Raw genomic sequence first — 15,229 nt, 5'->3', positions numbered from 1 at the left:
TTGTCAATCTTCAACACTTAGAAAATTTGTGGAAAATTTATCCTAACTTCACCCACCATTTTTTCCATTTCTCTTCTCTCACTCACTAGAATTGTTTGTTAATAATATTCAAGCACAAATCAGTTGTTATCCCTCTCTGTCTCTATCTCTATCTCCATCTCTCTCTCTCTTTCTCTGCAGAAAAAGACCAATTTCCCAGAATCGATACTAAAAGGAGTAAGAAATCTCCAGTTCTAATATCTTTTTTTCATGGTTATCTGCTATGAGTTTTTATAAATGTTTATAGATATGTTATATGTTTTTTTTCTGTTGGATTTCAAATATTTTTTGCAGCTGGATTTCTAGTTTTATTTGATAACGTAAACTTAATTTGCTGCAAAAATTCTTCGTATGATGATCCAGGATTTGGATCGTGATCCAAGGCAAATGAAATAAAGGTAGCTTTTACAGAAAATTAGGTGTTGAATTTGAAATACTTTAGTATATCTGTAATTAACAACTATCAACTCGGGTTGTATTATCTGGAAAGTTCAAAGTTGTATTTGTGAAAATTGACAACTTTGCTTCTTTGCATATAATTTATTAGTGTATGTGCTAGAAGGGAGAAATATGTGGGGTTGTTTCTATCATTTAAAAATTAATGCGGCTTGCCTACATTATTACTCATGAATCATCACAAACTTTGTTTTCTAGTTCAGATTTCCTTTTCCATTAGTTTTCAACAAGTCCCACAATTTATAAATATTTTTATTTCACAAAAAATAATGTTGTTTACTTTGAGTTTTGCTGCTAAGCGTGTAACTGGTCAATTAAGTTTACGTGGAATTTGAAGATAAACCGCCTCAAATTGCTCTAATTATCTCATTTATTTTCAAAGACTTTTTGACTTTTACGATTTTTCGAACCTTTCTATCTGCTCTCTTATATTATGATTTATGAATATGTAAGTTGTAGAATCAAGTTGCTGTTTTGGATCATGTTTCGACTATTCTTGAAATAAAACTCCCCTTGTCTCTCTCTCTAGGGAAAAAAGAAACCATGATGAAGACAAGGTTGATGATCAAATTAATGGTGATCATGCTATTACCAGCTGCATTATACGCAGAGCCAAGATCTCAGAAAATAAAGCAAATCTGTGGAACCCAACTTGAGCACAACACCACTCTCTTTGTGCCGAATTTTGTGGCCGTTATGGAGAACATAAGCACACAAATCCGGCTTTCAGGCTTCGGCGTGGCGGAGGTGGGCTCGGGGCCCGACAAGAACTACGGCCTGGCTCAATGCTACGGAGACCTTTCTCCCGTCGACTGCGTGCTGTGCTATGCCGAAGCCCGGACAGTCCTGCCGCAGTGCTATCCCGTTAACGGAGGGAGGATCTACCTGGACGGCTGCTTCATGCGGGCCGAGAACTACAGCTTCTTTGGGGAGCACACGGGCCCAACTGATCAGGCTGTGTGTGGGAACATAACCCGGCCCCAACCAGCCTTCCATGAATCAGTCAGACAGGCGTTGTCGCAGGCAGTTTCAGCTGCACCGAGCAACAACGGCTATGCACGGGCCCAGGTGGCCGTGGCCCAGACGAGAAACCAGTCGGCCTACGTCCTGGCTGACTGCTGGAGAACGATCAGCCCTAGCGCTTGCCGGGAGTGCCTGGTGAATGCGTCTGCAGCCATATCAGGCTGCTTGCCTGCTTCCGAGGGCCGGGCCCTCAACACAGGGTGTTTCATGAGGTATTCAGACGTCAATTTCCTCAATCCTGTACCTAGAAATGGAAGCTCAAGAGGTAATACAACTAGTTAAGAGTGTGTTTTTGTCTTGAGATTTTTGCCTTCTTTAGCCTTTTCTAATATAGGTCTTCTGCTGCTGCCACTGCAGGCAGAACTATCGGCATTGTGATAGCAGCTATCAGTGCAGCAGCCGTCCTAATAATGGCGGCCGTCATCGGATTTTACATACGGAAGAACAGAACCATCCAAAAGAAGAGAAAAGGTACAAGCTAACACAATTTGTGAATGTCTTTCCTAGGTTAGACCTTTCCTAAGATGTTATCAGCAATTCGTGAGGCCCGAGCAATCTTAAGAGATAGATCTTTTCCCTGTTTCAGGCGACGTGGAGAAATTAGTGAAGACCCTCCACGACCAAAGCCTAAACTTCAAACATTCCACACTAGAGAAAGCTACTGATTCTTTCAATGAAGCAAACAAACTCGGACAAGGTGGTTTTGGGACAGTGTATAAGGTCATTACTCGAAAAATCAGTAGAGAAACAAACCTCTTTGTGCATGCGTGCTTTCTGAATTCTGATACAGGGAAACAAAATCTTGATGCAGGGAGTTTTGCCAGATGGGAGAGAGATAGCTGTCAAGAGGCTCTTCTTCAACAACAAACACAGAGCAGCAGATTTCTATAATGAAGTAAACATGATCAGTAGCGTCGAACACAAGAATCTTGTAAGGTTGTTGGGGTGCAGCTGCTCAGGACCAGAAAGCCTTCTTGTCTATGAGTTCTTGCCTAACAAAAGCCTCGACCGGTTCATCTTTGGTAATAAACTACTCGTTTTCAGGTTCTAAAACTAGGTTTCTGGACCAGCTTTTCAGTGGTGTATGTAGTAATCTTTGTTCAATGGTTTACAGATTCAAGCAATGGTAAAGCACTCAACTGGGAGAAGAGACTTGAGATAATTATAGGAACAGCAGAGGGGTTAGTGTACCTTCATGAAAACACGAAAACGAGAATCATTCACAGAGACATCAAAGCGAGCAACATACTCTTGGATTCCAGGTTGCGCGCTAAAATTGCAGATTTCGGGCTGGCTAGGTCCTTCCAAGAAGATAAAAGTCACATCAGCACAGCCATAGCAGGAACACTGTAAGTTTATCAATCATACTGCTTAGGTAATAAACTTATGAACACTAAATGATCCCAAGAAAAATTCTTGTATTCACAAATTGCAGAGGATATATGGCCCCGGAATACCTAGCTCACGGCCAGTTGACAGAAAAAGTAGATGTTTACAGCTATGGGGTGCTTCTGTTAGAAATCATCACAGGCAGGCAGAATAACAGAAGCAAAACCACAGAGTATACAGACAGCTTGGTGACAATTGTGAGTTCCAAACATATCTACATACATATATATACTAATTCGATGTTCTTGGGACTAAACTAATTTGTATGGTTCAGGCATGGAACCATTTCCAGCGAAGAACAGTGGAGGAGCTCTTCGACCCCAACCTAATGCTGCATAATTACAGCACCATCAACATTAAGAACGAGATTCTAAGGGCGGTTCATGTGGGACTCTTGTGCACACAAGAAATCCCTTTGCTACGGCCAACCATGTCTAAGGCGCTACTGATGCTAGTGGGCAAGGAGCACCTGCCAGCACCAACCAATCCCCCATTCATGGATGATAAGACAATGGAATTTAACAATATCAGCTTGGACACGTTGCCAATCCTTAATAATGGCGATGCGGCCTCAGTTGCCAACCTTTCCCAGAGTCTTTTCCTTCCTAGGTGACCTAGAAGCTGAGTATTCTAAGGGGAAACTTTGTGATGTATTGCTTTGATGGGTTTTAGAGTCGAACTGCCTAGAGAGAGATTTTAGTGTAAATTAAATCATCCATGTTACATATACTCGCATATAAATTTTGACATTTTCGTTCAACAATATAGAGATACAAACAGATTTTAGTACGGATTAAGCATTAACTTATACATAGGAACAAAATTTCCAAGGGACTTGTGCTTGTGGGGAGGCTGATGTATATACCATATTGCAACCTATACCATTGCTCAACGGGTTAAAAACCCAATTCAAAAGTTGAAGAAAGCCAGCGCATGAAACTGAACCTGCATTCAGAAGGTCCAGTCTGGTGGCAAGGGTACCTTTCTAACGAGTCGCCACCAAATTCCCCATGAGCCCTGCACCAATCTCGTAGAACTTGGCCTCGGAAAATCCCACCTCTCCAGCTAGCTGCTCTAACTCCTTTCCTGCATCAAAACACAAGTTTATGGATGATATATTTTCACCCTCCTAGCAGTGGATAAAGTGATAATGCAATTTGTTTCTCATGGTTGAGTATTGGTACAATTGCTCACCAAAGTAGATTTGTCCCAAACATCATCCTTTCAATTTCAGTTTCCTCAAAGAAAATTGTGTATGTAGACATGTGAAATAGGAAATATACCCGTCAGATATTCCTTGATTGAGCTCTTCAAGTACTGATACTCGTCGGCTAGGGAGTAGCCACTTGCAATCGGAACCACTATGTAGTCAATCATCCAATCCTGAAAAAACCATGATATGGAACTGGCTTAGAAGTGTTTAATGAGATCCTGAAAAAACACATACACACAACTGTAACTTAGGTTTAAGTGATTGTTTAGGAACATCAGCAGCTAGATGTTATGAGCACAAGACATGATTTGCTAGCTTATTGTTGGAGATAAATGTTTAGAGAAATCAGTTCTAATAAATAGACATTAGACACAAGGCTTATATGATATTACAAAAAAGGTAATTTATGGCACTAAAAATTACTTCAGTATATACACACCTGAACAGAAGAGTTTAATGAGCTAGTGCTTTTGTTGAAGTCAAGAATAGATACTTTTGAACCAGGTTTCAGAACTTTATACATCTCCTCCATAGCTTTTCTCCTATCTACAATATTTCGCAAGCCATAGCCAATGGTTGCGGCATCAAATGAGGATCTAGGGAATGGTAAATCGGCCGCATCTCCTTCAATCCACCTAAGATGAATCAAGGTTCATGATAAAGCTTTAAGGGACATTTTAATCACTTCGGCCATCTCCAAAGTTTGGCTGCAAGATAGGATATGCTTACTCGATGTTCTTGTAACAGGCCTTTGATTGCGCACTCTGGCGAGTTGCAGCAATTTGTAACTGCTGTTTTGAGAAATCGAGAGCAATCACCTTTCAATGCCAATAGTCAAAGCGAATAGTCAGAGTGAGTTTAAGATGCTTATCACTTGCATGAACAATTCATGTGTTCCAAAATGCCCATAAATTTTGGGAATCTGTACTCCTAAAACTATTAACAGTTAAGCTTGCTGAATATAATGACAAGAAGATTCTGACCAGAGTACATCTTAGTAGAACCTCAAATTTAACCTTTCTAATCCTGTAAAACCTCAACCAACTGTAGATTTATTAGTGCCTTAGTCGAGTATATAACAAATCAAGCAAGCGGCAATGGTTAGAATCTCAGCTAACCGGCGGGAAGATCATTGAGCAAAATAAGAAACAGCAGATAAATCTGCCTGATAGTTAGGATCATTAGATGGAAAAAAGCAGTCGGAAAAGTAAAGAAGACAGAGAATATGGTGAGGAAAGCAAACCTTGCCACTGGTTCCAACTTTTTCAGACAACAGAAATGCCAAATCCCCACTTCCACAACAAACATCCAACACAGTATCTCCTTGTTTAACTCTGTTTTCACATGAAAAATGAACCTTACTATTCATAATCAGCTCAACTCTGACCTCGCAACATAAAACCTTTTGTACTTCATATATTTTACTAAAAATAAAATTGAGAACACAGCACACATGAAACAATGAAAAAATATAAACTCATAAGTCATACCAAACCAAATTCAAACTTAATATTGTCGAATTAGTTCCGTGTTACAAATACAAAATTTGATATCACAATCCATTTCTGTTTAATTTATCCTAAATTAGTAACCGAGAGAGAGGGGAAGCAGGAGATATACCCGCTCCAGGAAACAGCCATCCTCTTCCACACTCTATGCATTCCTAAACTGAACAAATCATTCAACTGCAAAAACCAAAATTCAATTTGAGATAATGGAAAATATGAGTATCCCAAGCTAAATTGAGACATTAAACGAAGATAAAGCTTAGAAAAAATGGAGGTTCTCACGTTATCATAGACAGGAGCAATGCGGTTAAAAAGCGCCTGCCGGTCAGCTGCGCACCTAACCGGTCGGACCGTAGACCGTGTATCCAGCCGACGCCGGCCACCGGCTGTGGACGGAAAAGCAAATTGAAGTGCAGCCATTTCATTGTTTTTTTATTTTTTTATTTTTTTATATAAATGACCAGTCGTGGGTGTACTTAATTACTTATTATATTCATATTAATAGCGTAGATTTAATTATTGCTTTCTCAATATTAGCGGATTCATAATTATAAATTCCATGCTAGATTAGATAATTTAGGATTGAAAATGGAGATTGATCGAAATATGAAAAGTGTAGATGGTTAATAGCGTTGCAAGAAAAAATTACTTTACATATAGGAGTACAATTTAACATAATGTGTGTTATTGCAATGTTGTCCTATTAACGAATTTTCAAAACTTGAATTGATTTTAAATGCCTACATGATCAATATTACTAGGTCACTGGGACAATAACTAGGCACAAAAAAAGAACAAATGAACCAACCCCAGCAGGGACAAGAGCATTTTTTTTATAATTATTATATTCGGTACTGAAATATTAGAGCAAGTCACATAAATTTCTTCTAATAATATACATAGTGATTGCATTTAACAATGTCTAGAGACAAAAACACATAACACGGAGTAGTATTTATAAAGTCATTCTCCATTCATAAATAAATGTCCAGAGAGATTTTCCATCATAGCCAAATGCATGTTCTCCGAAGGCTTCCAGTGCCTCTTCCTTTGGTTTATGAACCAGTTGTTTATCTGCTTCTGGTCCAGCCCTGTCATCTCTGCCAGTGAGACCTTGTCTACTTCCTGCACGCCATCGTCTAAAGATATTTCATGACGTACAACTTCAGCATACAATAAATGTAGAGTATATGCCCATCTCGGTTTGTTTTTCACGCGTTCTCTAATACTCCTATTATACACTCACTGATAACTGGAATCTATCTCGGATTATTCCTTATGCAAACCACGTGCGTATCAAGAGGGATAGAGGAGATTGAGCGTTTGTCATGATCATGGCATTGTCCAAATTTATCACAATCCTGAATTGTGCAAAGCTAGGTTGGATGTAATATGGGGATGAAGTTTCAAGAAAACCATGTGATTGTCTAAGATTTCGCGACTGATCAACTCCTTAGCGCACATTTGGAATTTATGTCGGATAACATGTCATGCAAGCCATGTCTTGTATCAAGAAATATAGAGGAAATGGTTAAGAAGTCATAATGAAAGCTTACTTCATGCCACTGTCTTATCATTTCATAATTTGGACTATAGGCAAATGTATGGTGAATGTAAATCAGGAAGCTATCTAGGATAGATTTTTCACAAAATCATGTTTCATGTCAAGAGATAAAGCAACAGAAAACAAAATATAAGCGACTTGGGTCGAGATACTCACTGTAGGATAAGGCCATTTATAGTGAACGTTCCACCATTCAAGCAATTTCTGCCTAGCCTCCTTCGGCAGCTTGCCTTTCTTCTTCTTCTTCGAGAATTCTAGCTTTAGGTTATTGATGTGGTCACCATACAGGCGCAAGAGTCTGTCTTTCAGTTCTCGATCCTCAGTTTTCGTCTGAGAGTCATTAGCCTCTGCCTCTCCTCCACTTAGCTCCTCGTCAGATGATAAACCACCATCATCTTATAGAAAAAAGTAAAAAGAAAATCACATTATGTAATTGCAAGAATGAAATACAGTCATTTTGTTAATAAACCGGTCATAATGTGTGAATCTTAATAAACACGAATTGAAAATTGTAAGAGTTCACTGCATAAGAGAACCAATTATTTAGTTTTGTTTATATTCATGATATTTCTCTCTCTCTTTTTACCTTTTGCCAAATAAGTAGATAAATTAAACAAAATATACAAGTAACATTGAAAGAGAAATTTATAGCCCAAAATAAAATCAGCCTGATTGGCTGAACTAAAAGTAAGCCCAAGCCCAAGCCCAGAACTAGATATTGGTCCTACTAAAATAAATATATGCACGAGCATATTTGATCATTTCGGACTTATCCTAAATAAGAATTTAAGAAAATTCTAGAATGTATACGAAAAAAATATCGGTTGCCCCAAAAACTTAATTTCACTACATAAAGCCTAAATACAATATGAATGGTCTGGCCCCAGCCATGACGGGCCCAGCAACTTTATCAAACAGCAGTCAACGGCTATTCATGTCTCTATCTCTACCCCACAAAAATTAAGATCCCCCAAAAAAAATCACAGTGGGTAACGAAATTCATCCACTCAATTTCAAGTTTTCAACACACAATCACATAGTAGCAAAAATCAGTAATTCCTATTACCATAAAAATAACAAATGAGGTTGTATTAAAATGGAAGAAGAATAAAAAACAAGAGCGGGCCCACAAATGAGCAAAAAGATAGGGCCCATATATCGAAAACAAGCATTTAAAGGCAAGAGAAGGTGGGATGATAGCAGATGTGTGTGTGCATGTGTGGGTGAAAAAAGTGGGCCGGGCTTCAGCGTAAACCCCGGGCGCCCCATGTGAAATATTAGACCACCCGCTCTATCCGGGTTTTCGCCTACTGCCCCACTTTCTCTCACTATAAATGTATGGTGGGGGAAAAGGAAGGGAGAGAAATAAAATCTCGCAACAGTAATACTACTGCAAACTACATATAAAACTATGCACTAGCATAAATACGATATTTATCAAGCCCCACATACATAATAGTGCAACTTTATGCGGAGGATTAGACATGGAAAGCATAAATACTTTATGCAAATTCTCAGCAAGATGAACAAAACGTTTTACAAATTACGCGCAATCGAGCATCATCGATCTTAGGATGTCGCCACGCGGAGATACAAGTGGACATAACAAGCATATGTGGAAACAGTGTGCCAAAAAAGGTGATTAAGATCCTGTGTTAAAGCATTTAAGAGTGTAATTAAGAAAACAAAGACCACTAGACTCTAACTGAAAATGGAAATGGAACATATCTGAAAAGTTAGATTGTACTTTCAATCAGAATAATATACTCCATATATATATATAGCTAATGGCAGCTGTCAACACTTCTAATCTTTTCCTAATCTAGATCTTTATCTCCTAATCTCATCCACCATTATAATAAGTTCATCAGCAGCAGTGCCAGTTCTAAACTCTGCAGCTGTCACAAGCATGTATACTAAGTCGATGGAAAGGCATAAATCATGGCTACTTTTCGTGGTCGAACATGGAGGCTTAAACTAAGTATTAAAGCATGCAACTGGGATCGAAATCAGATCCTAATTGTACTTATCACACTAAACTACTGTTGTTGTGCTAATTATTATAATCAAGAACACATAAATCCACCGTGTAGCAGAATCCGAATGGGAAAGCATGACATTATTCAAATATTTAAGCCACATTAGCATGTGATTGACTAGTACTACTAAGACTCATACACTTCATACCACAATACAAAGAGGAAAAACAATATTGTCACATTAATAAAAGTTTATTTTTGCTTTAAGAATATGTGTGTTCATCTAAGTACAATTCTCTTTATTTTAATAAAACAATTCAAGTGTAGACATGGCTTTAACTGCACACCAGTTAGCAATTAGACAATTACCAATGTTTTCTCAGCTTTCATGAAGGCTGAGCCAAAACTTGAGAGTTGGAACTTGAAACACATTTTAATAATCACAGGCAGCAGCATACCAGATTTCAAAGAATATATAAGCATAACTCAATTTCCAGACAATTTATTCAATATCCTTGAAAATAGAAAACCTATGCAACATTTCACTAAAATCATAGATTCATAGCAATAAAAAAAAACTGAGAACTCTCTCCTCAGGTTACTTCTATATCTCACAGTTCAGACCAAGTCGTCCTATTTCATTGTTAAGGTTTAACATTTGGGACCAAAACAAGGCACATTGGCAGCCAGATGTTTTTAGACTTTGCTAATACGATAAGTTTGAAATCCATTTATAGAGTACATATTTATATATGTGAAATCTCATAATATATGTACATAAATATAAATTATAAAATGAACAAAACACTATTGGGCAAAAAAGAGAGCAGTGGTAGGCATGTCATCTGGGCTATTGATACGTCAAAATCAGAATCTATAGCAATGAATGGTTTATTTTCAAGCTTTAATTTTCCTCTGACACAAAACAACCAAAGATCAATGTATAAAAGGAAAACGTTTAATGAGCAAGAACCCAGGACGACCAGAATGAATGCATAGACACCAATCTTAGAAGAAGAAAAAACATATGAAAAGTGAAAACTGAACTCAAACTGATACGAGAAAACAAAGGTAAAGTGATGGCAACAGTGTTGCTAGATTTTAATGTGGTTGGTTCACTATTTCGTACAGAAATTGGACTGCACACAAAATAAAATAAATTAAACACATGCTACATTTCAATAAAAAACAGTCATGAACAAACATACAAAATTTAACACGTATATATACATAGCCGTGGGAAATGAACAAAGCTCAGTTTCAATTTTTTAGGGTTTCTTTTTGGTGTTTGTTGAATCAGTGTTCAACCATTTTGCAGTAAATTAAGTGAGACATTTTAACTCAGTATGAATGCATGAAACGATCTGTGAAGTTAAGCAAGCAAGAGAGAGAGAGAGAGAGAGAGAGAGAGAGAACCATTGCATAGATTGCCTAATTGAGTCTCGATTTTGTTGAGGAAGGAGGTGGCCTCATCAAAAGGCCTTGATAAATCCCTTTTATACTTCACCAATACGTCACAATATGTTTCCTGAATATGACAAAAAAAAATTAAAGAGGAAGAAGACATCAAGAGTTATTTAATTTTTTAAGTAAATAGATTAGCAATGAGGAAAAGGATGAAAATGTCAAAACTTGAAGATGCTAGCATAAAATAACTGTTTTTGCAGATGGACTTGCTTGTGAGTGTGTGTGTGTGTGTGTGTTTTACGGTTATAGAGAGAGAGATGAGAGAGAGAGAACCATGAACTCGTCGAGCTCAGGATCAACTTCAAAACACATCGAGACGGCGTCGTGTTTACACGCGTCTCTTTCTGGCCGGATTTCGTCAAGTAAACACGCTATCTCTGGCGGAGCTCCGACCTGCAAAAATCAATAGAAGAAAAGCAATCACAGCTCACATACAGATCATCATCATCATCAACGTTTAGAGAGTGAGAGGAGAAGCAAGCAACTAGTTAGGTCACACTTCAAAAAAGTGAATGAAGCGAAAAAATCTATAAACCTAATCAAGCCAGAACCGCAATTTTCCCCCAAAAATTGGGGAGGGAATTAGCGACGAGATCAAAATCGCGATCATCAGTTGCATATCGTCTCACCTTTTGGCAATCGATGAAAGCATCGAGCAGTTTCGGATAGGAAGGATGAGAAGCAATTTTAGCTTTGATCATGGTGGAGGCGTGCTCCTGATCGTGATCGCCGCCGCGGACGTTAATGGAAGCCGATTCCGACACCGCCGAGCACTGGAATCCCAATTCCTCCGATTCAAACCCCGGAATCCGCTGGTGGTGCTGATCGCCGCCGGGAACAAAAGTCTCGTAGTGATAGCCGCCGTATTCCGCCGCCATCATCAGATTCTCCGGCGACATTAGCGCCTTGTCTGCGTAGAAATCACCAGCTGAATGAATTCCGTACATTTCGTCCATCGCGGAAAAAGCAGCTCCAAATACAACCTTCACACACGTTCGATTTATATATATTGATGAGAATTTCTAGAGAGGGAGAGATGAGTAGCGAGAGAGCTAAGATCGACGGTTTTTGGAGAAGCAGCGAAAAATTGAGATGGCTAAGGAGAGTGAGAGTGGAGAACAAAGGCCCATTCTTTCCATTATTAGTTTCTCAACAATTCTTTGTTTTATACTTATTTATTAAATTAATAATGGAATTCTTCTTTTTCAAAATTAATTCCTTTTTGTAAATTAATGTGGCTTAGACTATTGGACGACAGAATTGAATTATAAATACTTATGTGTTGTGGGCCATGCATCATTAATTAATATGATCAAATTGATCAAATAAGAAGTAGTGGAAGTCTTGAACCGTAGAACAGAGTATGATCGTTGGAATTTAATTATGTGGTTATAATTTCTGAAAATAAAAGGAAAAGTGTCTAATAAAATGGGCTAAAATCAAACTTTTGATCTCCTAAATAAGTCCTATCTAATTGAAATTTTATGTAATCAACTGATGTGTATAGTTTTTTAAGGCAAGCTTGATGCGACTGCTTGACGTTTCGAAATTAAAGTTTATGGTTTTTTAATTGCGGATTTAATTTAACCTAGAAAATTAATCTATTGAAATTAATGATTTTTCTGTTTTGGATAAAATTGGTGAGACATTGATATTACATTAGGACACAAACTCTTTTTACAGTAAAATGAAACGAGGCAAAAGAAAATAAAAAAAACCACTGTGATACTTGGTGTTTTGTGTCAGTGATTTTCATGATGCAGTATGTAAATAGTTAAACTAGTAAATTTAATGAAGCAGCATTCGATATTCTGTTATTAATTGGTGCCACAAACACGTGTCGTGATACCAAAACTAAAACATAGGAGTATTGAATACTAGTAGTAGCATTATATATTACTCCCCCATAATTCAAGATATCCATTTTTTTTAGTTTATTATACTTGAAATATCAACCTTTTAAATACCAAAATAAATTTATTTTTCTAGCTCTTTATTAAAATATTTAATTACATTTTTTCATTCTATTTATTCCACCTAACAATTCTTTATAAAATTATATACCACAAAAGAATATTTCAAATGGCAAAAATTAATAAATGAAACCACAATGTAAGATGGTGATTAATACTCATGTAGACGCATGTGACATGAAATAAAGCATGATACCAAAAATAAGCATAAGCCAATGACATGTATACATATAGGTTGGCATACAAGTACAAGAACGTACTGTATCAATATTCAGGCAAGCCTCAAAAAATCGTGGAATAATAAGATTTACTTTAATTGAAATCGAAGTTGAATGACTTTAAATAATTTTTCAAAGTAAAGCTAATATGACAAGGTCGTCAATGACACTTTTTAAAATGTCAAATGATAATTTGCAATTCTAATACTTCATTTGTCCCACTAGTGAGACGTTTCAATTCGTACGTTGTTTGCATAAATAATATTCTAACTAGTTAGAATGAAGAGAAAGTAAAGTAAATAAAAGAATAATGTATATACGATTATCTTCTATTATATTATTCTCTATCTTACTTTAATTTCTTTATATTCTAACTATTTATTCGACCGAAAAGAAATGTCTCACGGTGGAACAGAGGGAGTAGTAGATATAAATTCTTATTTATAATGTGATTATTACTGTATTTATTTTATTTTAAACAATATAAATGATTACACTCTATTATCAATTGTAAAAATATTATTAATATGGATAAGTTTGTCACATGGCATCTTTTCCCGGTGACTATCTTGATCCAATCAAACCTCAACTTTGAATGTTATTTGTGACAAAAAAAAAATTTCACAAGTTTTTAGATAGTACTGGAAAACTAATTAGGAAGAATAAATAGGACGAAGGCTTTCTATTTATCATACTAGTATTTTCTCCGTCCTAATTAAGCCAAATCTTATTTAAAATAGCTACGAAGAGACACTTATAATGAGACGGCTTGAAAAGGAATACGCCCCATTTATAATGGGACGAAGGGTTTCTGCTTATCATAGTATTTTCTCCATCCTAATTAAGCCGAATCGTATTTTTTTTACGTCTCAATTAAATTAAGTCATTTATATTTTCATAAAAACTAAAATATTTAATTATTCTTACTAGTATTATATTTTAATTTCTTTCTATTTTATTCTCCTTTTATCTCTTATACTTATATTCTTTCCTATGTTACTTTTATTTTCGTTTAACACGATTTTTTAATATTTATGCCTAAAATAATTGTCAATTTAATTGGGACATGAAACACTATTTAAATCAATTCATTTATTTAAGTGAATTTCTGCGTTTGCAACTAATTGGTATATGAGCTTATGATCTAAATTCCGTACAGGTCTGATCATAACATATTCTTTATTAGTGTAATGTGATTCTTTATATAACCTCTAAAATATTAGTAATATTATACTAACAAATATAGCAAATTAAGGAATAAGATTTTTTTAAAAATTTTAAATTGTGCGGACAAGCCCACCCAAGCCAGGAAAGAAAAAAGGAAACAAAAAAAGTCATTAACTGTGACGAATTGTACAAATCTGAGGTTATTCCAACTTTAATATTGGACTAAGCAGAAATATAAAATAAACAATAGGAGTACATATGATAAGTATATAGGAATAATTCTTTGCCCCATGAAGCTAAATTAAGAAAAATAAATTTTAAAAAATATTGCCTTTTTAGGCACCTTGTAATTGAAGCCCTAATGCATCTTAAAAGAATAAAAAAATTGAAAAAGGGAGGGGAAATTAAATATGTATTTCTAATTACACTGAATATGTCATCTTAATACAACTGAATCTTCTTTTTAGTTTCGTTTTTCAATTGAATGTTTATGCAATAACTTTCTTCATGAGTTAATCGAAAAAATATTTTTGTGGTTTCTAGCTTTTAAGAAATACTAGTACTACTATCTGTACTGAAATTGTAATATATAAACAATAAAAAAAAACAATTATACTACTATACTTTTTATATTTAGAGATTTAGAGATTGTATAATGTGAAAGTGGAATAAAGAATCACCCAGTTGTCTAACTCAAAATCGTACAACTACAAGCAGCTAGGTGCAATTATTAGACGGTCACGGTCACGTTTTCACAGTATATAATACTCCCTCCGTCCCCTATTAGGAGTCACTCTTTGACCGGACACGGATTTTAAGAAATGTAAAGAAAAGTTGGTTGAAAAAGTTAGTGGAATGTGGGACCCATTTTTTTATATTGGTTTTATAATAAAATGTTAGTGAATTGAGTTAGTGGAATGTGAGACCCATTTTTTTATATTGGTTTTATAATAAAATGTTAGTAAATTGAGTTAGTGGAATGTGAGACCTACTTACTATTTATGGTAAAAATGAAGTGTGACTCTTAATTGGGGACGGACCGAAACGGAAAAGTGTGACTCTTAATGGGGGACGGAGGGAGTAGTATAGTAAGTAGTACTACTTACTACATTGTATACTCCCTCCGTCCCACAAAAGATGTCACACTTGTGGGACGACACGAGATTTTAGAAGGTTTTGTTTTGTGTGTTAAATGGAGAGAGAAAATATAATTTTTATATTCATGTGAGAGAG

General features: G+C 36.1%; 3 protein-coding genes across 5 annotated transcripts; 1 reads left to right on the top strand and 2 right to left on the bottom strand.

Moving 5' to 3' along the window:
* Positions 1-3,670, top strand: LOC125205913 (cysteine-rich receptor-like protein kinase 2). The gene is made up of 8 exons (XM_048105116.1): positions 1-216; positions 1,025-1,783; positions 1,876-1,989; positions 2,105-2,238; positions 2,330-2,540; positions 2,633-2,867; positions 2,954-3,104; positions 3,182-3,670. The coding sequence occupies exons 2-8, from the start codon at positions 1,039-1,041 to the stop codon at positions 3,518-3,520; spliced, it is 1,929 nt and encodes a 642-aa protein (XP_047961073.1). The 5' UTR covers positions 1-216; positions 1,025-1,038; the 3' UTR covers positions 3,521-3,670.
* On the bottom strand, positions 3,610-6,074 carry LOC125205914 (2-phytyl-1,4-beta-naphthoquinone methyltransferase, chloroplastic). 2 transcript variants are annotated; one of them, XM_048105118.1, is made up of 8 exons: positions 5,911-6,074; positions 5,741-5,805; positions 5,364-5,454; positions 4,850-4,938; positions 4,560-4,755; positions 4,191-4,290; positions 3,889-3,993; positions 3,610-3,783 (listed from the first exon to the last, which is right to left on the bottom strand). In XM_048105118.1, exons 1-7 carry the CDS (start codon positions 6,046-6,048, stop codon positions 3,893-3,895), a joined length of 780 nt encoding a protein of 259 aa, XP_047961075.1. In that variant the 5' UTR covers positions 6,049-6,074; the 3' UTR covers positions 3,610-3,783; positions 3,889-3,892. The 2 variants fall into 2 exon arrangements, with proteins under 2 accessions (XP_047961075.1, XP_047961074.1); XM_048105117.1 differs by having other exon boundaries at positions 3,610-3,993.
* A 353-nt stretch (positions 6,075-6,427) lies between these two features.
* On the bottom strand, positions 6,428-11,767 carry LOC125203846 (homeobox protein knotted-1-like 6). 2 transcript variants are annotated; one of them, XM_048102335.1, is made up of 5 exons: positions 11,268-11,767; positions 10,912-11,031; positions 10,588-10,699; positions 7,349-7,587; positions 6,428-6,753 (listed from the first exon to the last, which is right to left on the bottom strand). In XM_048102335.1, exons 1-5 carry the CDS (start codon positions 11,592-11,594, stop codon positions 6,592-6,594), a joined length of 960 nt encoding a protein of 319 aa, XP_047958292.1. In that variant the 5' UTR covers positions 11,595-11,767; the 3' UTR covers positions 6,428-6,591. The 2 variants fall into 2 exon arrangements, with proteins under 2 accessions (XP_047958292.1, XP_047958293.1); XM_048102336.1 differs by having other exon boundaries at positions 6,629-6,767.
* Between the last annotated feature and the right edge of the window lie 3,462 nt (positions 11,768-15,229).

The sequence above is a fragment of the Salvia hispanica genome, chromosome 2 (assembly GCF_023119035.1).
Source record: "Salvia hispanica cultivar TCC Black 2014 chromosome 2, UniMelb_Shisp_WGS_1.0, whole genome shotgun sequence".
NCBI lineage: Eukaryota > Viridiplantae > Streptophyta > Magnoliopsida > Lamiales > Lamiaceae > Salvia > Salvia hispanica.
This window is presented reverse-complemented; position numbering and strand designations above follow the sequence as displayed.